General features: G+C 43.0%; 1 protein-coding gene across 5 annotated transcripts in view; it reads left to right on the top strand.

The window, feature by feature from the left end:
- Window positions 1-22,387, top strand: part of LOC139532366 (cytospin-B-like) — a 189,643-nt gene that overhangs the window by 137,105 nt on the left and 30,151 nt on the right. For all 5 annotated transcript variants that reach the window (XM_071329872.1, XM_071329847.1, XM_071329864.1 and 2 more), the window contains one exon: window positions 19,172-19,288. In XM_071329872.1, coding sequence (XP_071185973.1) covers window positions 19,172-19,288 — 117 coding nt within the window. The remainder of the gene's footprint in view (window positions 1-19,171; window positions 19,289-22,387) is intronic.

Genomic DNA, 22,387 nt, shown 5'->3' with positions numbered 1-22,387 from the left:
ACTTACTTTTTGAAAATACTCCTCTGATTTGTCATCCAAAGGGTCCCAGCTACAACATGTAGGGTCGTTTTGTTAGATAAAATCCTTCTTTATATCCCAAAAAGTCAGTTTAGTTGGCGCCATCGATTTGAGTAATCCACTCGTTCAACTTGCAGAGAAAGGAATCTGAAAATGTACCCCTAAACATTGTTTCAACAAGTCAAAATACATTTGTATTTACTCCTCAGACACCCTAAAATGTAATCAAATTATAATATTTATTTCGGAAAGAAGTATGTTCAATAGGAAACCGATTTTAGCAGGTGCGTAATGTCTTCATGGGGCTCACAAACACGAATTTCCAAGACTGTGTCCTTCTAAAACTGATATTTCTTATTAGTTTTTGAAGTCACAAGCCTGAAACCTTGAACATAGACTGCTGACACCTTGTGGAAGCCATAGGAATTGCATCCAGGGAGCTAACTTTCAATATGACCTTTCTCTTGCATTTCTAAGAGGACGGTCTCTCTCAAAAAAAACATTCTAGTTGGTTTTCTCCTACCATATCTATTGTGTTATATTCTCCTACATTATTTTAACATTTCTACAAACTTCAAAGTGTTTTCTTTCCAATGGTACCAATTATATACATATCCTAGCTTCAGGGCCTGAGCTACAGGCAGTTTACTTTTGGCGCGTCATTCAGACAGGAGGTGGAGAAAAAGGGGCCTATCCCTAATTAAGACAAGGTTAAAGGTGACTAAAAATAGACTAGCTTTAAATGATTGAATGAGTTGTTGGATCAATAGAGATCTTGTTTTTAGGCATGTTGGGTGGTGAAATGAGTCATCCCTCCACCCTGTCCTCTGTTGCCATGGTACCTCGTTCATAATTCTGACTCACTGCTGATGTTCCTAAGACACTGCAAATCCACTGTGATGAAAACAGCCAACCTTGATAGTTACAGTAGATACGTTTATTTCTCTAGCACACCAACTGAATGGACTCTACTGTACAATGGCTGTATTTGCAGCTACGCTCTCCTTTAACTGGGAGATGGACATGGTCTCCATCTTGATGGACTGCTTATCTGATCGTTTCCTTCATACACAAACTGAATGGTATATACAGTGGGGAGAACAAGTATTTGATACACTGCCGATTTTGCAGGTTTTCCTACTTACAAAGCATGTAGAGGTCTGTAATTTTTATCATAGGTACACTTCAACTGTGAGAGACGGAATCTAAAACAAAAATCCCGAAAATCACATTGTATGATTTTTAAGTAATTAATTAGCATTTTATTGCATGACATAAGTATTTGATACATCAGAAAAGCAGAACTTAATATTTGGTACAGAATCCTTTGTTTGCAATTACAGAGATCATACGTTTCCTGTAGTTCTTGACCAGGTTTGCACACACTGCAGCAGGGATTTTGGCCCACTCCTCCATACAGACCTTCTCCAGATCCTTCAGGTTTCGGGGCTGTCGCTGGGCAATATGGACTTTCAGCTCCCTCCAAAGATTTTCTATTGGGTTCAGGTCTGGAGACTGGCTAGGCCACTCCAGGACCTTGAGATACTTCTTACGGAGCCACTCCTTAGTTGCCCTGGCTGTGTGTTTCGGGTCGTTGTCATGCTGGAAGACCCAGCCACGACCCATCATCAATGCTCTTACTGAGGGAAGGAGGTTGTTGGCTAAGATCTCGCAATACATGGCCCCATCCATCCTCCCCTCAATACGGTGCAGTCGTCCTGTCCCCTTTGCAGAAAAGCATCCCCAAAGAATGATGTTTCCACCTCCATGCTTCACGGTTGGGATGGTGTTCTTGGGGTTGTACTCATCCTTCTTCTTCCTCCAAACACGGCGAGTGGAGTTTAGACCAAAAAGCTATATTTTTGAATCATCAGACCACATGACCTTCTCCCATTCCTCCTCTGGATCATCCAGATGGTCATTGGCAAACTTCAGACGGGCCTGGACATGCGCCTGCTTGAGCAGGGGGACCTTGTGTGCGCTGCAGGATTTTAATCCATGACGGCGTAGTGTGTTACTAATGGTTTTCTTTGAGACTGTGGTCCCAGCTCTCTTCAGGTCATTGACCAGGTCCTGCCGTGTAGTTCTGGGCTGATCCCTCACCTTCCTCATGATCATTGATGCCCCACGAGGTGAGATCTTGCATGGAGCCCCAGACCGAGGGTGATTGACCATCATCTTGAACTTCTTCTATTTTCTAATAATTGCGCCAACAGTTGTTGCATTCTCACCAAGCTGCTTGCCTATTGTCCTGTAGCCCATCCCAGCCTTGTGCAGGTCTACAATTTTATCCCTGATGTCCTTACACAGCTCTCTGGTCTTGGCCATTGTGGAGAGGTTGGAGTCTGTTTGATTGAGTGTGTGGACAGGTGTCTTTTATACAGGTAACGAGTTCAAACAGGTGCAGTTAATACAGGTAATGAGTGGAGAACAGGAGGGCTTCTTAAAGAAAAACTAACAGGTCTGTGAGAGCCGGAATTCTTACTGGTTGGTAGGTGATCAAATACTTATGTCATGCAATAAAATGCAAATGAATTACTTAAAAATCATACAATGTGATTTTCTGGATTTTTGTTTTAGATTCCGTCTCTCACAGTTGAAGTGTACCTATGATAAAAATTACAGACCTCTACATGCTTTGTAAGTAGGAAAACCTGCAAAATCGGCAGTGTATCAAATACTTGTTCTCCCCACTGTAGCTGTGGGGTATTCATTTTAGTCAACGCTCTTATCCAGAGCAATTAGGGTTACGTGACTTGCTCAATGGCACATCGACAGCTTTTCACCTAGTCGGCTCGGGGATTCGAACCTTTCGGTTACTGGCCCAACGGTCTTAACCGCTAGGCTACCTCCCGTTTCAGTCATTGGCACCTACTGGTATTCTATGGTCTACTTTTACACTCAGTGGTTCTGCTGAGGAGAATAATCATTCTCTGGTTTCTGGAATGCAATAAGAGGCTTTGGCTAATAGCTGAATGAGAATTTATTTCAGTACATGGAATGAATAGGCTCTGAGGTGACTGTTACAGTATATGATGATGCGTAATTTCCATGTGAGCATCCATGTGTTTGAATTCCTCCTCAGATTGTGGGTCCGGTGGTTTAACACACCAGATATTTTTAGGGGGAACGTGACAAAACTTGTGAACGGCTGTACAACACGTGTGAGATGCTCAATCACATTAACATTGAGTGTTGCATAATACTGCAGAAACATCCATGTGTTTTTGTGTCAGGACAACAGCCGTCCATGTCTAAATAATTAATTAATTATTGAATTAATTCATTAATCTGTATTTGATGCCATGGGCATCAGATTCGAGCTCTAAAATTACATTCCATCTCATGGCACATCCCAGTAGTAGGAACAGATATGGCCACAGGCCTTCTCTGACGACACCAACTATGTTCACCATCATGGCCGACCTGCCCTGGTCCGACAGAGGACCACTAATGACCTGCTAATGTGTGGAGACAGACAGCCTGTCACAGTCAAACATCTCTTCTTAAAGCTGTTGGCTAGCCAGGCTGAGGCCATAGTGTTGATAACGTTACACAGAACGGGAGGTTGGGCAGTTGAGATCCCTTTCCCTTTTCTACCTAACCATTATTCTGGTTTGGTAAAGGTTAGTGGGGGTTATACCTTTCAGTTTCAACAGCTTTTAGTGTATTGTTCTGTGGGATACCTATTTTGCTCCATTTAGTAAGGTGGGTCGTGAGGGGATATTTCCCTACTAACAGGACTCTAAAAGCTCCAAATCATGTTGCCGGGTTGAAGAGGTCATGTAATGGGGACATAATTAACTGTCACTTTGAAGTATTTTACTAGCCCTGTAGGAATATTGACTCTGCTGTGTGCGGTGTGTGTGCGTGTGCCTGTGTGTGTTCTCTCTGTTGCACGGCTCAGCTGAAGTAGGTGTCAGGAAACTGGCCTCATATATTTTCTCATCTGTCTGTGTGGAGCCGGAATGGCCTCTCTCTCAGACAGCCCATCTCCCTGGCTGGAGGTCAGTTGTTATTATACCACAGACTTATTGTTACAAGGCCTGTGGTCAAACAAGACTCTAAATTAAATTAAGATGGAAAAACAGGCACTACTGTAATCAAGAGGGGGCTATATCCCGTTTAAAATGAAAACCCAAATGGAACCCTTTTCCTTATAGTGCACTACTTTGGACCAGAGCCCTAGTACACTATATAGGGAATAGAGTGCCATTTGTAACGCATATTTTTAAGCTATATTCCTATTGGGGATGCAAAGCCTTATTACAATACTTTTCCTGTGGTCAATAATAATTACTGGGATGGATTTAGACGGCTGTTAGCCTAGCTGTTAGAGCGTTGGGCCAGTAAATGAAAGGTCGCTGGTTCGAATACCCTAGCCGACAAGGTGAAAAATCTGTCGATGTACCCATGAGCAAGGCACTTAACCCGAATTTGCTCCAGGGGTGCCGTACTACTATGGCTGACCCTTTAAACACCTATCCGGTGTATGTGATAATAAAACATATTGTTTTTTTATATGCTAGGATTTTCATCTGATTTAGTAGCTATTATATCACGTTAATACTAGCATAATAAATCTAGGGTCATTATTGATCACGATGAAGGGCTAACTTGGATATTATGTGTTTGATTTTGAAACACCATCCTCATGTCACATCAAACTAAAAGAGGATGGCAGGTTTATTGCAGTTTTTGATGTTGATAACAAGATACAGTGTGAAGCCACTGTGTACGTGCGGACATACCCGTACATCCCACCTGAGCCCTCTCCCCTTATATGGAGCAGTGATGATGGCCATGGGCCTCTATGTATGCGCCCACTCAGGCGGTGTGTGTGTCAACCTGCCAATACGGCTCGTGCCACTGGCCATACTCTAACGACTAACAAGGTCAACGAGATACCATTAAACGTGGTAAACAACACACACAGTGACGTGAGTGCTGGAGGTGGCCGTGCTGTTGCCATGGTGAGGAAGAGATCAATACCCCCCCGGGGAGAAGGGGTAAACACAACACCACGGTAATGTGACCAAGATTAGTAGATACACACACACCCCCACACACACACACACACACAGTGAGACCTGAAGGATGTTCTCCAGTGGTGTGTGTGTCAACATCTGGAGGAGAGGCGCGTGCTTGGTGGGACTGCTCTCAGAACACCTCAAATGTCAGCTTCTCAGAAGAGACAATCGATCAGCAAAGACCTTAATGATGCTCTGATTGACTGGGCCCTGTGGGAGCTAGCTAGCCTCTCTCAGAGTGGATGAGAGAAGAGAGAGAGCTCTCACAGGAAATCAACATTCACTGTTTGTAGATTTTACATAAAAACACAGGCACCTCCACACACACACACACACACACACTTCAAACAGAGCTGACCATATGTACATGCCTCGGCCAAAGGCCATGCAGAAGACATTATCATCATGACAAATTATCTGTTTGAATGATGATTACAGTATCTCAGTTGTACTGAAATCCACTGCCCGTCACAGACGGTTAATCACTTCAATCACAATCAATACAGAGTCTTTAAAAACAAAAGGTGTTGTTCTGATTCCCACCTGCTCTGGTTTCCCACTGTATTTTTATCATGGTGGTCTTTGATGTTGTTATTTGGGTCAGCAGCCCGGACGGCGAGTTATTCGATTAACCAAAACATAAGCCTTGTTTATTGTTCAGGATGGGAACAATGAGGAGAAGGCGAACAGACAGGCTTAGCTGGGAGTCTCAGTCTGGGCTGAACAGAATGTAGCCTCAGCTGGGACTAACTGAGAAGATTGGCCTTCCTCGGTCATCCGGCCCTCTCCGAGAAACAAACACAACCACCCCTGGCGGTAGAGGGGGGCGAGCTAGGACCCCCAGCGGTGTGAGGAAGAGGGAAGGAGCTAATGAATAGGGGGGTGGGGGTATATCTAGACAGAAGAATTGAGACATTCGAACTGTGTCATGATACTGCTGGGGTGGGCCGTAGGGGGAGGCAGCAGATGCATTGGTTAAAATGCATCATGACTCTCCCTGTGTCAGTACCATATATATGGGAGATAAATACTTACGCAACACAATTCAAACTGACACAAAGGCCTTGGTATCCCTGTGTCTGCTAAATGACTAAAATGTAAATGTAATATGAGTGTGAGGCAGCTAAACAGCCCGTCCATATATAATAATGGACTGTGTTCTCTCTCTCTCTCTCTCTCGGGTGTTAGAGTGGCAGAAGTCAAATAGTCCTAAGTCCTATTTGACTTCTGCCACTCTTGACTTCTGCCACTCTAACACCAGAGAGAGAGAGAGAGAGAGAGAGAGAGAGAGAGAGAGAGAGAGAGAGAGAGAGAGAGAGAGAGAGAGAGAGAGAGAGAGAGAGAGAGAGAGAGAGAGAGAGAGAGAGAGAGAGAATGAACACAGTCCATTATTATATATGGACGGGCTGCTTAGCTGCCTCACACTCATATTGCTGTTATCCAGAGAAACTTACAGTTAGTGCATTCACTAGGTGGGACAACCACATATCACAGTCATAGTAAGTACATTTTTTCTCAATAAAGTAGTTTTCAGCAAAGTCAGCGCTAGAAATATATATTTGACTTAACCTGCTGCTCCTGTGTGTGTGTGTGTGTGTGTGTGTGTGTGTGTGTGTGTGTGTGTGTGTGTGTGTGTGTGTGTGTGTGTGTGTGTGTGTGTGGCTGTCATGATTAATTGCATGGCCTATTACGGCAGCTTCCCTTTTCTTTGTTCACCCACTCCTTTACTCAAATACGGACAGACAAAGAGAGACACGGAGAGGGGCTCACGGCTTAAAGGGATATTTCGGGATTTTGCAAATGAAGCCCTTTATCTACTAACCTGACTAAGACCTAACTTGAAGTCCTCCTGACTTGATTGTTTGTAAAGGCTATTTTGATGTTGTCGGCACGATGTGTCAATAACGAAGGGAATGTGCTTTTTTACTGATTGGTTCTCCTCTGTGTCTTTCTCCCTCAAACCCATGTGGACAACCACACACAGCCCCCGACCGCCGCCCCCTTCCAATACAACTGTTGGATTTAAAAATAAAACGTGACGTCTCAACCCCCCAGGATATAAAATACAACCGTTTGAGAGAACCAATCTAAGCTCAGCCAGAAATAAGCACAACTCGGAGCAAATACTGCATTTACAACGGCTTCCTGTCCAGACCAGTGTGTCACAGCTCTCTTTCGCTTTGAGTCACATGAGTTGCGTCAGCCAGGCTATTTATCTACTTCCCCAGAGTCAGATGAACTCCCGGATACCATTGTTATGTCTTGCGTTCAGTATGAAGGAAGTTAGAGGTAGTTTTGCAAGCCAATGCTAACTAGCATTACACAGGTTTTATTGTAACTCCAATGACAATGTGTTGTGCCAGTGAGTGTTGGTTTGTGCTGTAGTATGTAGAGAGCTTTATTTATAGTATTGGAACTTCTTTGTTGTCGTAGCTGATGGTGATATTGTATGGCTGACTGGCTGGCAGACTTGCTGGCTGGCTTACTGACTGGCTGACTGGCTGGGCTTCCTAATGCAATCATACTGTATGTTATCTACTTAATCTTTTACTGCAGTGGGCTAAATCAGGGTCACACAGAGTGTTTATTGGTAGTCTTAAACAAATCTTCTTTCGACCAATCGATGGGTCGAAATTTTAAAACATGTTTTTTTTCTCCATATATAGACACATCCTTGTATGTGTTTTAATCAAATCAATTATATGCACTGAGCTTGTCTGATGCTTTAAGCAAACTGTTTGATGAAATAATTAAGACTCACAAATGACTAGAGGGAGTCTGACTGAAAAGTTATGCTACCAAAATCCCCCCAAAAAACATTCCATATTCCCTCAACCCTTGCTCTCTTTACGTGACACATGTATGCATCGCATGCACGTGACCAATAGGGCCTGACCTATAGCTCCCGAGTGGCACAGCGTTCTACGGCACTGCATCTCAGTGCAAGAGGCGTCACTACAGCCCCTGGTTCGAATCCAGGCTGAATCACAGGATTTGGAGTCCTAATAGGGCGGCGCACAATTGGCCCTGCGTCGTCCGGGTTTGGCCGGGGTAGGCCGTAAATGAGAATTTGTTCTTAATTGACTTGCCTAGTTGAGTAAAGATTAAGTAATTTAAAAAATAATCATAATCATAATCACATCAATAAATTGGTTATAACAAACTCAGCAAAATGAATGCAGAGGATGTGACAAATAAACTAAAAATGGGGGAATGTTTACTGGTTGCTCAGGGGGTAAAGGGGAAGTCAGATGTGTGGAATAAATTTGACTGGTTGTGGAAAATACTGGGGATAAAGAAAAAGAAGGTAAGGAGCAAGCGCTGCATGCATATTATGTGTCAAACAGGTGCTGTTACTGTAGATTACAATATCATTTTCATGAGCATTTGGAACAAAGTAAACAACACAGTGTAATGTTTTTTTCAATTTTTGTAATGTCTTTATTACAGCAAAGACTAAAAACAGTCACATTCATTTGTGAATGCAATTTCAGGAAATGGAACAGTTATGGCCTATTTATTGTTTACGCTAATTATTCAATGGTCGCTTTGTTATTTTATTTTAAAACTAAAATGCTTGATTGCATTTCAAATCATGAATGACTCGTATGTTGTGTGATGACATGAATGAATAAATGAATGATTGGTGCAGTAGCCTATATAAGAACTGAAATATAGGCCTAAGTAAGTTACGGTATTAAAACTAAACAGGATGCTCTCTTCGGCCTACAGCTCGATGGTGGTTATACAAGGCTGCTATACTTAGTCTACTAATGATAATGACATTACTTATTATTATAATGATGATCATGATAATAGTAATAATAACAATAAGAAGGAGATCAAGGGAGAGGAGTGTTATTATTATTGTTAGAAATACACATTTCCAGACAGTTTGGAACAGTTTAAACAACACTAAATAAATTATAAATAATACCAGAGAGGCTGGTCTAATGAAAAGAAAGTGTAAAGTCTTTATTACAGCATAGCAAAGATTAAAAACAGTTTAAAAATGGTTTACCTGTCCCGCCCTGGCAATAGAGAGGTTTTTATTCTATATTTTGGTTAGGCCAGGGTGTGACTAGGGTGGGCATTCTAGTTTCTTTATTTCTATGTTTTCTATTTCTTTGTTTATGGCCGAGTGTGGTTCCCAATCAGAGGCAGCTGTCTATCATTGTCTCTGATTGGGGATCATACTTAGGTAGTCCTTTTTCTCTCTTTCATTTGTGGGTTCTTATTTTTGCATTGGTTGGTATTTTGCCCTGCAGAACGTCACGTTCGTAGTTTGTTTTGTTGTTGTCGGTGTTCGTTAAATAAATAAATAGAATGAACACGTACCACGCTGCACTTTGGTCCACTTCTTCCCATGGCGATCGTGACATTACCCGACATGTGGTTGCGTGTGGCTTGGTGCTCACAGAATCAGAAGGCTATTAAACAAATACTCAAACCGGCAACAGAAGCAGGATCTGTCTTTTCTGTAGATATGTATGGATGATTTATAAAGCCAGGTACATTTAACAGTTAGGCAATTGATTATAGACCTAATTAAGTTGGGGTTTCCTCTCTCCTCACTTTTCTTAGACCATTAAGGCAAGGGCTGTTTTATCTTCTCCTAACTCCACTGCTGCCTCCACCGCATTCTTCTCAACACCAATATGCTGGTTAACTTTTCTATTATGCACATAGCAACATGGTCTAGGAAAAGGCGCCAATTCAACAGCACACTGATGTGATTCAGAACCGCGGACAGCGAATACTATCCAACGTGGGAGAAAGCACATTTGTTATTAAATAAAATAATTTTTTATTTCTGTTGCATCATTGTTCTTACATAATATAACCATATACAATTTCAGTAACACGTCTTAGACTGATGGACTGTGCCATCCCCACGGCCTCCACAATGGATCAGTCCACTCAGACAGATGCAAATCAGATCGGTGTCTTTTTTGTGTGTTTTTTGCTACTGCTCGACGAAAGGAATCTCGGTCGACCAACAGCCTATCGATCAAACAATCGACCAGTTGACTAAATGGGGTCAGCCCTACACCTCACACACATGATTATGGACTTAAAATATAGAGTAAAATATGGAGTTGAAATATATTCCATTTTGAGTTTGCATTCCAATATTACACTTTATATACATGACATGACAGAAGACTGAAATATAACAAAACCGTTTGACATAGAAACACCGGATTTAAGGGGGGGAGTTAAAAAATATATATGTTTATTAATTATGAAATTATGAAAAATATTAATAACATTCCACCCATGAGGCCACTAGAGGACGATTTGGTCATTTGACTGCAGGAAAGAGGTACAGCTGGATTACCGGCAAAGCAAATGTATACTATCTCTCTCGATTCATCTCTCCCCCACTCTATCCATATCTAGCTTGCCCACTTCCACCTCTCTCCCCCCTCTCCTCTCTCACCACCTCTCTCCTTCTCAATCTCCCTCACGCCCCTTCTCTATCTCTATCTCTCCCCCTCTTCTCGCTCTCTCCCTCAATATACTTTCATTTGATTTCTCTCTCCTTTTGGTTCTAGTAACTGGGCAGCTCAGTCTTTTGTGTAAAGCGAGACATTTCCTGTCGCTTGATGCTGTGTTTGCTTTTCTGAGCCTGGTCACCGAGTAATGATCGGGTCTGTTGTTGTTTTAACATTCATGGTGCCCCCTCTCTCTATCCCCCATCCCCCTTTATTCTGCCCCCTCCCCACCCCCCACCCAAACATGGCCAAGACCAGACCAGGATGTAACTCTGTGCTCCTCAGAACAAGACACACAAACGCACAGACTATGGACCCCTTCATCCCTCCTCTACCTCCCTGCCCAACCCATGAGTCATTGTCTGAGTCAGACAGACCCTGTGGGTGTGTGTATCAGTGTGTCTGCCTGTCTCATCCCAATACAGTAGAATGGGCTCAGAGCTGCTGCTGCTCCAGTCCACAGACTGGCAGGACAGGAGAGAGGGAAGTTGAGGGATGTATGTAAGGAACCTGTGCAGGTCTGCCTGGGTGGGAGACAATAATAGACAGGCAATGAGTGATCTCACAGTGATGGGATGTCTTGTTCTAATCTACATGCTTTTGGTTTGGTGCATTTGTACTGAATGGAATCAGTCTCTAGTGAATCAAGGAATAGATTGTAAGGTTCCTTGCTGTTAATAACACAATGGCTGTAATAAAATGTCCCGTGAATTGGACACAACAGCGGCACCTGTTATTGAGAACTGCAGAATGATAAAGTCTACATCCCAAACGGCACCCTATTCCCTATTTAGAGCACTACTTGTAAATCCAGACTTTTGGCAGTGCAGTGTATAGACGGAATAGAGTACCATTTGGTATGAAGCCAAAGTGCCCGTTCTGTAACCTCAGGAATGCATTGCAGCATTTGAGCCTTCCCTATCCTCCCAGAAGCCCTGTGACAGGAAGTCCATCTGGGACAGACAGCAGGACAACTAAGTGACAGGGTCAGGGGACCTACAGGGATTGCACCCAGGGGAGACAGCTCTCTGGCTGGGTGTCCTGTTCCCAGCCAGAGAGCTGTGAGTTGGGTGGACTTCAGAAGGACCAGAAGGACCAGCCATTCTGCTAATGTATAAATGTTTGTTCACTCAACAAACTTTACTCACAGGGAGTTGAATGTATAAGAACATGTTGAGTAAAATTACAAATTTGTGTTTGCCGTTCGAAGGTAACACTGTATGTTGTATGTTGGTTCAGCTACACTACCGGTCAAAAGTTGTAGAACGCCTACTCATTCAAGGGTTTTTCTTTATTTTTACTATTTTCTACATTGTAGAACAATAGTGAAGACATCAAAACTATGAAATAACACATATGGAATCTATATATAAATATAATATAACATATATTTTATATTTGTTATAAAATATATATATTTATATATATATATATTTATATACAGTGGGGAGAACAAGTATTTGATACACTGCCGATTTTGCCGATTTTCCTACTTACAAAGCATGTAGAGGTCTGTAATTTTTATCATAGGTACACTTCAACTGTGAGAGACGGAATCTAAAACAAAAATCCCAAAAATCACATTGTATGATTTTTAAGTAATTAATTAGCATTTTATTGCATGACATAAGTATTTGATACATCAGAAAAGCAGAACTTAATATTTGGTACAGAATCCTTTGTTTGCAATTACAGAGATCATACGTTTCCTGTAGTTCTTGACAAGGTTTGCACACACTGCAGCAGGGATTTTGGCCCACTCCTCCATACAGACCTTCTCCAGATCCTTCAGGTTTCGGGGCTGTCGCTGGGCAATACGGACTTTCAGCTCCCTCCAAAGATTTTCTATTGGGTTCAGGTCTGGAGACTGGCTAGGCCACTCCAGGACCTTGAGATACTTCTTACGGAGCCACTCCTTAGTTGCCCTGACTGTGTGTTTCGGGTCGTTGTCATGCTGGAAGACCCAGCCACGACCCATCATCAATGCTCTTACTGAGGGAAGGAGGTTGTTGGCTAAGATCTCGCAATACATGGCCCCATCCATCCTCCCCTCAATACGGTGCAGTCGTCCTGTCCCCTTTGCAGAAAAGCATCCCCAAAGAATGATGTTTCCACCTCCATGCTTCACGGTTGGGATGGTGTTCTTGGGGTTGTACTCATCCTTCTTCTTCCTCCAAACACGGCGAGTGGAGTTTAGACCAAAAAGCTCTATTTTTGAATCATCAGACCACATGACCTTCTCCCATTCCTCCTCTGGATCATCCAGATGGTCATTGGCAAACTTCAGACGGGCCTGGACATGCGCCTGCTTGAGCAGGGGGACCTTGTGTGCGCTGCAGGATTTTAATCCATGACGGCGTAGTGTGTTACTAATGGTTTTCTTTGAGACTGTGGTCCCAGCTCTCTTCAGGTCATTGACCAGGTCCTGCCGTGTAGTTCTGGGCTGATCCCTCACCTTCCTCATGATCATTGATGCCCCACGAGGTGAGATCTTGCATGGAGCCCCAGACCGAGGGTGATTGACCATCATCTTGAACTTCTTCTATTTTCTTCTATTTTCTAATAATTGCGCCAACAGTTGTTGCCTTCTCACCAAGCTGCTTGCCTATTGTCCTGTAGCCCATCCCAGCCTTGTGCAGGTCTACAATTTTATCCCTGATGTCCTTACACAGCTCTCTGGTCTTGGCCATTGTGGAGAGGTTGGAGTCTGTTTGATTGAGTGTGTGGACAGGTGTCTTTTATACAGGTAACGAGTTCAAACAGGTGCAGTTAATACAGGTAATGAGTGGAGAACAGGAGGGCTTCTTAAAGAAAAACTAACAGGTCTGTGAGAGCCGGAATTCTTACTGGTTGGTAGGTGATCAAATACTTATGTCATGCAATAAAATGCAAATTAATTACTTAAAAATCATACAATGTGATTTTCTGGATTTTTGTTTTAGATTCCGTCTCTCACAGTTGAAGTGTACCTATGATAAAAATGACAGACCTCTACATGCTTTGTAAGTAGGAAAACCTGCAAAATCGGCAGTGTATCAAATACTTGTTCTCCCCACTGTATATGAAGAATCTGAAATATAAAATATATTTAGATTTGTTTTACCCTTTTTTGGTTACTACATGATTCCATGTGTGTTATTTCATAGTTTTGATTTCTTCACTATTATTCTACAGTGTAGAAAATAGTAAAAATAAAGAAAACCCTTGAATGAGTAGGTGTTCTAAATCTTTTGACCGGTAGTGTATATGCCCAAATGTTAACCAAACTCACAATGCTATTGTAGCTGGTTAAATCAAATAAAATGTTCTAATCAAATTGTATTTGTCACATGCGCCGAAAACAACAGGTAGACCTTAAAATAAAATGCTTACTTACAAGCCCTTAACCAACAATGCAGTTTTAAGAAAAAAATAAGAAAAAGAGAAATAAATGTAACAAATAATTAAAGAGCAGAAGTAAAAAAACAATAGCGAGGCTATATACAGGGGGTACCGGTCAATGTTAGTCCAGGTAATTGAGGTAATATTTACATGTAGGTAGAGTTATTAAAGTGACTATGCATAGATAATAACAGAGGGTAGCAGCAGCGTAAAAGAGAGGGGAGGGTAATGCAAATAGACTTGGTAGCCATTTGATTAGATGTTCAGGAGTCTTATGGCTTGGGGGTAGAAGCTGTTTATAAGCCTCTTGGACCTAGACTTGGCGCTCCAGTACCGCTTGCCTTGCGGTAGCAGAGAGAACAGTCTATGACTAGGCTGGCTGGAGTCTTTGACAATTTTTAGGGCCTTCCTCTGACACCGCCTGGTCTAGAGGTCCTGGATGGCAGGAAGCTTGGCCCCAGTGATGTACTGGGCCATACGCACTACCCTCTGTAGTGCCTTGCGGTCGGAGACAGAGCAGTTGCCATACCAAGTAGTGATGCAACCCGTCAGGATGCTCTCGATGGTGCAGCTGTATAACCTTTTGAGGATCTGAGGACCCATGCCAAATCTTTTCAGTCTCCTGAGGGGGAATACGTTTTGTTGTGCCCTCTTCACGACTGTTTTGGTGTGCTTGGACCATGTTAGTTTGTTGGTGATGTGGACCCCAAGGAACTTGAAGCTCTCAACCTGCTCCTCTACAACCCCGTCGATGAGAATGGGGGCGTTCTCGGTCCTCCTTTTCCTGTAGTCCACAATCATCTCCTTTGTCTTGATCACATTGAGGGAGAGGTTATTGTCCGGGCACCACACGGTCAGGTCTCTGACTTCCTCCCTATAGGCTGTCTCGTCGTTGTCGGTGATCAGACACTGTTGTGTCATCTTCAAACTTAATCATGGTGTTGGAGTCGTACCTGGCCGTGCAGTCATGAGTGAACCGGGAGTACAGGAGGGGACAGAGCACGCACCCCTGAGGGGCCCCCGTGTTGAGGATCCGCGAGGCGGATATGTTGTTACCTACCCTTACCACCTGGGGGCGGCCCGTCAGGAAGTCCAGGATCCTGTTGCAGAGGGAGCTGTTTAGTCCCAGGGTCCTTATCTTTGTTCCTTAGCTTTGGTGAGTTTTGAGGGCACTATGGTGTTGAACACTAAGCTGTAGTCAATGAATAGCATTCTCACATAGGTGTTCCTTTTGTCCAGGTGTGAAAGTGCAGTGTGGAGTGCAATAGAGATTGCATCATCTGTGGATTTGTTGGGGCGGTATGCAATTTGGAGTGCGTCTAAGGTTAATTTTTAGCCATGACCATCCTTTCAAATCACTTCATGGCTACTGACATGAGTGCTACGGGTCGGTAGTCATTTAGGCAGGTTACCTTAGTGTTCTTGGGCACAGGAACTATGGTGTCTGCTTGAAACATGTTGTTTTTACAGAATCAGACAGGGAGAGGTTGAAAATGTCAGTAAAGACACTTGCCAGTTGGTCAGTGCATGCTCACAGTACACGTCCTGGTAATCCGTCTGGCCCTGCGGCCTTGTGAAAGTTGACTTGTTTAAAGGTCTTACTCACATCAGCTGCGGAGAGCTTGATCACACAGTTGTCCGGAACAGCTGATGCGCTCATGCATGTTTCAGTGTTACTTGCCTCGAAGCGAGCATATAAGTAATTTAGCTCGTCTGGTCGGCTCGTGTCACTGAGCAGCTCTCAGCTGTGCTTCTCTTTGTAGTCTGTAATAGTTTGCAAGCCCTGCCACATCCATACAATTCGATCTTAGGCCTGTATTGACACTTTGCCTGTTTGATGGTTCGTCAGAGGGCATAGCGTGATTTCTTATAAGCTTCTGGGTTAGAGTCCCACTCCTTGAAAGCAGCAGCTCTACCCTTTAGCTCAGTGCAGATGTTGCTTGTAATCCATGGCTTCTGTTTGGGGTATGTACTAGCAGTCACTGTGGAGACAACATCATCAATGCACTTATTGATGAAGCCAGTGACTGATGTGGTGTACTCCTCAATGCCATCAGAAGAATCCCAGTCTGTGTTTTTTATTTTACCTTTGTTTAACTAGGCAAGTCAGTTAAGAACAAATTCTTATTTTCAATGATGGCCTAGGAACAGTGGGTTAACTGCCTTGTTCAGGGGCAGAACAACATATTTTTTTTACCTTGTCAGCTCGGAGATTCGATCTTGCAACCTATCGGTTACTAGTCCAACACTCTAACCACTAGGCTACCCTGCCGTTACCTTACAATTGTAAATTGAATTAACAAACTCTGCTCAAAGTGAGATGAATTTGAACAGCATGTTGAGTAAAATTACAAGCGTATGTTTGCTCAAAACCACGCCAACATTATATTTCCCAGCATGCTCTATTGCAGGTTGATTTTCAGAATTGTTTGTTTCAATACCTGTGTTTTTGCATGTACATTAATTGGTTGTTTCATCTTATGCTACACAAACATAAATAAATACAAATTCTAAGCTAATCCAATCTGTTAGTAGTTGGATTTTTTGCACCCGTTATTGAGATGTCTGTTTCAGTTTATATAATTTAGGTAGTCTCAATAAATTATCTTCCCTACCTTGGCAGTCATTGTGAATGCAAGTTGCAGTTGATTAAAAGTTCAAATTGTTGGATATCCTCACTTTGGCTGGATTCCAATAGGAATTGCACATCATTTTGCAAGCCAGCATAATATGACTTGCAGGAGTTTTAGACCACTGCGTTAGGGTGTAATTAGTCCCTCAAAGAAAGGCCTTATGATATATGTAATGTATTGTCATAAAGAAATATGCAAAAAAGTTGAACATACATTCTCAAGTTGAATTGTATGTTCGTTCAGCTATTTATCCAAATGTTGAGCAAACTCACAATCCTATTGCAGATGGTTGCCTTACAATTGTAGATTCAATTAACTTTAATGCTATTTTGTTGAATAAACTCAAATCCTATTACAGCTGGTTGCCTTACAATTGTATGTTGAATCAACTTTTTTTTACAGTGTGACTGGGAGAGTGGAGACCCACTGGGCACACACTGGTTGAATCAACATTGTTTCCACTTAATTTCAATGAAATGATGTTGAACCAAAACAGAATAGACGTTGAATTGACATCTATGCCCAGTGAGTAGGGATGAAAGCTGGAGAAAGCTCTTGTCTTTCCTTAGACCTCTGTATTTTCTTATTGTATGTTGGACATGATGGATGAGGTGCTGTGTGTGGAGAGAGACACACACACAAACCCCTGGACATGCTGCACTGGATGTTTCTGTAATGAACACAATGGGAGACAGAGTGCTGGTTTCAAGCGCAGGGCGCAGCAGGTGTTTATTTGTAAAGGACCACTGGAGGAGGCAGGTAGCTGGGTCCAGGGGCAGGCAAAAGGTCATATACAGGGGGTCCAAAAAGGCAACTGTACAGGCAGGGAGAAGGCTAATGACGTAGTCCGGGAGATCAGGCACAAGGTTGAAGACAGGAAATCTGATAGGCAAAAGTACAGGCAGGGAATAGGCAAAAAGGCGTCGTTAGTGAGGATGGCCAAAACTACGGTACACAGGAGGACTAATACAGGGAAAAACAGAGCATTTAATCCGAATAGAAAAGTGTATCAAACAAACAATACCTCACAATGATGGGGTGCAAAGAACTGAACTAAATATTGTGTGTAAATGACATACAGGTGTGTGAACTGGTGATCAGAATTCAGGTGATTTGGATCTGGAGAGTGAGCTGTGTTCAGGGGATCTATGTGTTTGAGAGTGTGAGCTGGAAAGTGAGCTGGAAAGTGAGCTGCGTTCAGGGGATCTACGTGTTTGAGAGTGTGAGTTGGAAGCAGACGTTACAGTTTCAGTTGTAAAACACACTGGAATATGGATGAAGGGTTTATAGGAATAAGACAAGACTGTCACGTTCCTGACCTATTTCTGTTAGTTTGTTGTATGTGTTAGTTGGTCAGGACGTGAGTTTGGGTGGGCATTCTATGTTGTGTGTTTCTATGTTGGTTTAGGGTTGCCTGGTATGGCTCTTAATTAGAGGCAGGTGTTTTGCGTTCCTCTAATTGAGAGTCATATTTAGGTAGGTTGTTTCACTGTGTTCGTTGTGGGTGGTTGTCTCCTGTGTCAGTGTTTGTCGCACCATACGGGACTGTTCGGTATGTTTGTTCATCGTCATTTATGTGTAGGCTATTCTCCCTGTTCGTGCGTTCTTCGTGTTTATGTGAGTTCGTCGTCCAGGTCTGTCTACACCGTTTGTTGTTTTGTTAGTTTAGTCAAGTTCGTGTTTTTGTGTTTTCTTTAATAAATTATGTGTTCACAACCCGCTGCGCCTTGGTTCCATCACTACTCCTCCTTTTCGATTGAAGAGGAGGAGGACCACCGTTACAAAGACCCTCTTACAAAACATTTGAGAAATAACATGACAGTTTGATGAGGGGTATTTCCTCATGAGGTGCCTCGTAAATGGGCATCTCTGTGCTGTAGATATTGTTGTAAATGGATTGTTGTAAATTGCTATTGTTGTTGTTGTATTTAATTGCATTGAGTGCATGTGAAGTGTCGATCTTGCCCACCTGTCATCTTGCTGCAAAATGAGGACCACAATGGAAATAAGCCTCCGGGCTTGATTGTGTTTTTATACTCAATAATCTTTTATCTATGTAATATTGTCTCGGGCTGGAGCGGCCTACTGCTTTTAATTATCCAATAAATTCAATCAATCTTAACACACAGCAATACAAGTAGCTCTCCAATCGCACATGAGCTAGCTTATTGATCAACTATGGACTAAGTATGGAGATGAAGCTACACCATTCGTTTTCATTTGTGTGTTGCTTCATATGTTAATGTACTTGAGTGGGTGTTTTTATGTGCTTCCGCATGCCTTAACCATGTTCTCAGGATGTAGATCATTACTTTCCCTCCTTTCCGGCTGAATGAGCAAGAACTAAATGCAACCTAAAGCTAATTGGCAGTTTATAATAGGGGACAATGAAGGTTGACCAGGTTGTTTCCATTCTCTTCTTTATGCATAATGTACTGTATGTCAATACATTTTTCATTTAAGCTTGTTATTGTTGTTAGACTTTCTTATTGACACATCCACTGCTGGTACTAGAATAAGAATGACACCTTCCTCTCTCTATACATATCTCTTTCTCTCGCTCTCAATCGCTCTCTCTCTCTCTTTCTCTCTCCATCTATCTCTCTTGTAGAACATTGATGTGACAAACTTCAGCAGCAGCTGGAGTGATGGCCTGGCATTCTGTGCTCTCCTCCACACCTACCTGCCCGCACACATCCCTTACCAGGAACTCATCAGTCAAGACAAGGTACCCATCTCACACACATACATGCATGCATACATGCAGACAACTGCACGAACACACACACACACTCATTCATTTATCATTCCAATTAAGAGCTCATGAACATGGACACCCACACTGATGTGACCTTCTACTTTCTCAATTCATTTCTTCTTCAAGAACCTTTTAGAGTACCTCCAAAGCATCATTCATAGCGCAAAACTTTAATACCTTACACTAAAGTCTATTGTATGAGAAACATAGGCTGAGATTTACTAAAGGTATGCAGGGGCACACAAGCTGTTTGCGTGTTAAATAGCATTTTACTGTGGTGAACATTTTACTAAACGGGTGCGTAAGCATTACAGCATGTAAAACCAACTAAATGTGGTGGAGCATGTTCCTTTACATTTGGGAGATCCTCCAAAGCACCATTGATAAAGACACATTTTAATCCCTTAGATCAGTGGTTCTCAAACTTTTTAGAATCCCATACCCCTTTGAACATTCAACCTCCAGCTGCGTACCCCCTCTAGCACCAGGGTCAGCGCACTCTCAAATGTTATTTTTTGCCATCATTGTAAGCCTGCCACACACACACACTATACGATACATTTATTAAACATAAGAATGAGTGTGAGTTTTTATCACAACCCGGCTCATGGGAAGTGACAAAGAGCTCTTATAGGACCAGGGCACAAATAATAATATTATAATAATTAATCATTTTGCTCTTTATTTAACCATCTTACATAAAAAAACGAATTTGTTCATAGAAAATTGGGAATAACTCATCACAGGTTAATGAGAAGGGTGTGCTTGAAAGGATCAAATCAAATCAAATTTATTTATATAGCCCTTCGTACATCAGCTGATAACTCAAAGTGCTGTACAGAAACCCAGCCTAAAACCCCAAACAGCAAGCAATGCAGGTGTAGAAGTACGGTGGCTAGGAAAAACTCCCTAGAAAGGCCAAAACCTAGGAAGAAACCTAGAGAGGAACCAGGCTATGAGGGGTGGCCAGTCCTCTTCTGGCTGTGCCGGGTGGAGATTATAACAGAACATGGCCAAGATGTTCAAATGTTCATAAATGACCAGCATGGTCAAATAATAATAATCACAGTAGTTGTCGAGGGTGCAGCACCTCAGGAGTAAATGTCAGTTGGCTTTTCATAGCCGATCATTAAGAGTATCTCTACCGCTCCTGCGGTCTTTAGAGAGTTGAAAACAGCAGGTCTGGGACAGGTAGCACGTCCGGTGAACAGGTCAGGGTTCCATAGCCGCAGGCAGAACAGTTGAAACTGGAGCAGCAGCACGGCCAGGTGGACTGGGGACAGCAAGGAGTCATCATGTCAGGTCGTCCTGAGGCATGGTCCTAGGGCTCAGGTCCTCTGAGAGAGAGAAAGAAAGAGAGAAAGAGAGAATTAGAGAGAGCATACTTAAATTCACACAGGACACCGGATAAGACAGGACAAGTACTCCAGATATAACAAACTGACCCTAGCCCCCCGACACATAAACTAATGCAGCATAAATACTGGAGGCTGAGACAGGAGGGGTCAGGAGACACTGTGGCCCCATCTGATGATACCCCCGGACAGGGCCAAACAGGAAGGATATAACCCCACCCACTTTGCCAAGGCACAGCCCCCACACCACTAGAGGGATACCTTCAACCACCAACTTACCATCCTGAGACAAGGCCGAGTATAGCCCACAAAGATCTCCGCCACGGCACAACCCAAGGGGGGGCGCCAACCCAGACAGGAAGATCACGTCAGTGACTTGGATGCACATAACTCTGCAATGTTGGGTTGTATTGGAGAGAGTCTCAGTCTTAAATCATTTTCCACACACAGTTTGTGCCTGTATTTCGTTTTCTTGCTAGTGAGGGCCGAGAATATACTCTCACATAGGTACGTGTTTGCAAAGGGCATCAGTGTCTTAACAGCAGTGATTTGCCAAGGCAGGATACTCTGAGCGAAGCCCAATCCAGAAATCTGTCAGTGGCTTCTGATTAAATCAAATTTTCACAGAACCGCTTGTTGCAATTTCGATGAGGCTCTCTTGTTCAGATATCGGTAAGTGGACTGGAGGCAGGGCATGAAAGGGATAACGAATCCAGTTGTTTGTCGTCCATTTCTGGAAAGTACCTGCGTAATTGTGCACCCGGCTCACTCTCACTCAGGTGCTTCGCTATATCACATTTGACATTGTCCGTAAGCTTGAGTTCATTTGCACACAAAAAATCATACAATGATGGAAAGACCTGTGTGTTTTCCTAATGCAAACAGAGAAGAGCTCCAACTTCTTAATCATAGCCTCAATTTTGTTCCGCACATTGCATATGTCTCGAATCCAAGATGGCGTAGCAGTAGGACGTGTCTTTGTCTTGTCTTGTCTTGTCCCGTGTAAATAGTCTTCGTATTTTTCGTATACATTTCGTATATATTTTAATTTCACTTTCCATCTAGGAACTGAATATACATTCCTACATTCCGCCTCACCCAATGTGGTACGGACCTGCTATTTTTTTATACTTTAGAACCGTAACCCCAATCAGAAGCTAGCCAGATAACTAGCCACTAGCTAGTAGTCAGTTAGCCACTGCTGCGGTCTTCACCCTCAACTCGGACACTGCCAGCTTCAATACCGGGCCAATACCTGCCAGTCTGCAAGCGCGATATCAACCCAGAGCATATAGGACTGCTTTTCTCTACCACATCACCGGGTTCCTGACGCAAGCTCTGGACAATTACACCGTATCATCACAGCTAGCTAGCTGCAACCGAGTGGCTACTACTGGCTAACACCTCTGTCCCGAAGCAAGCACCAGTTAGCCTTGAGCTAGCCTCGAGCTAGGCCCATCTGCCGGCTAGCCGAAGAGGTCTACCAGCGAATTCTTGGGCTACAATACCTCTTTTGCCAATTGGACTGGACCTTTTTTTTTTTTTGCCGACACAGAGCCCTGCCAATCCATCACAACTGGTCTAAATCAGCTACAAGCTAATTTAGCCATTTTTTTGCCGCTGCTAGTAGCTTTTACCTTCTGCACAGACACCAGCCCTGTTATTAGCCTGGATATTACTCACCAATTTACCAGCATCGGACTGTCTCTCGACA

The sequence above is a fragment of the Salvelinus alpinus genome, chromosome 1 (assembly GCF_045679555.1).
Source record: "Salvelinus alpinus chromosome 1, SLU_Salpinus.1, whole genome shotgun sequence".
Lineage (NCBI taxonomy): Eukaryota > Metazoa > Chordata > Actinopteri > Salmoniformes > Salmonidae > Salvelinus > Salvelinus alpinus.
Note: the sequence above shows the minus strand (reverse complement) of the source record. Positions and strands in the feature narration are given on the sequence as shown.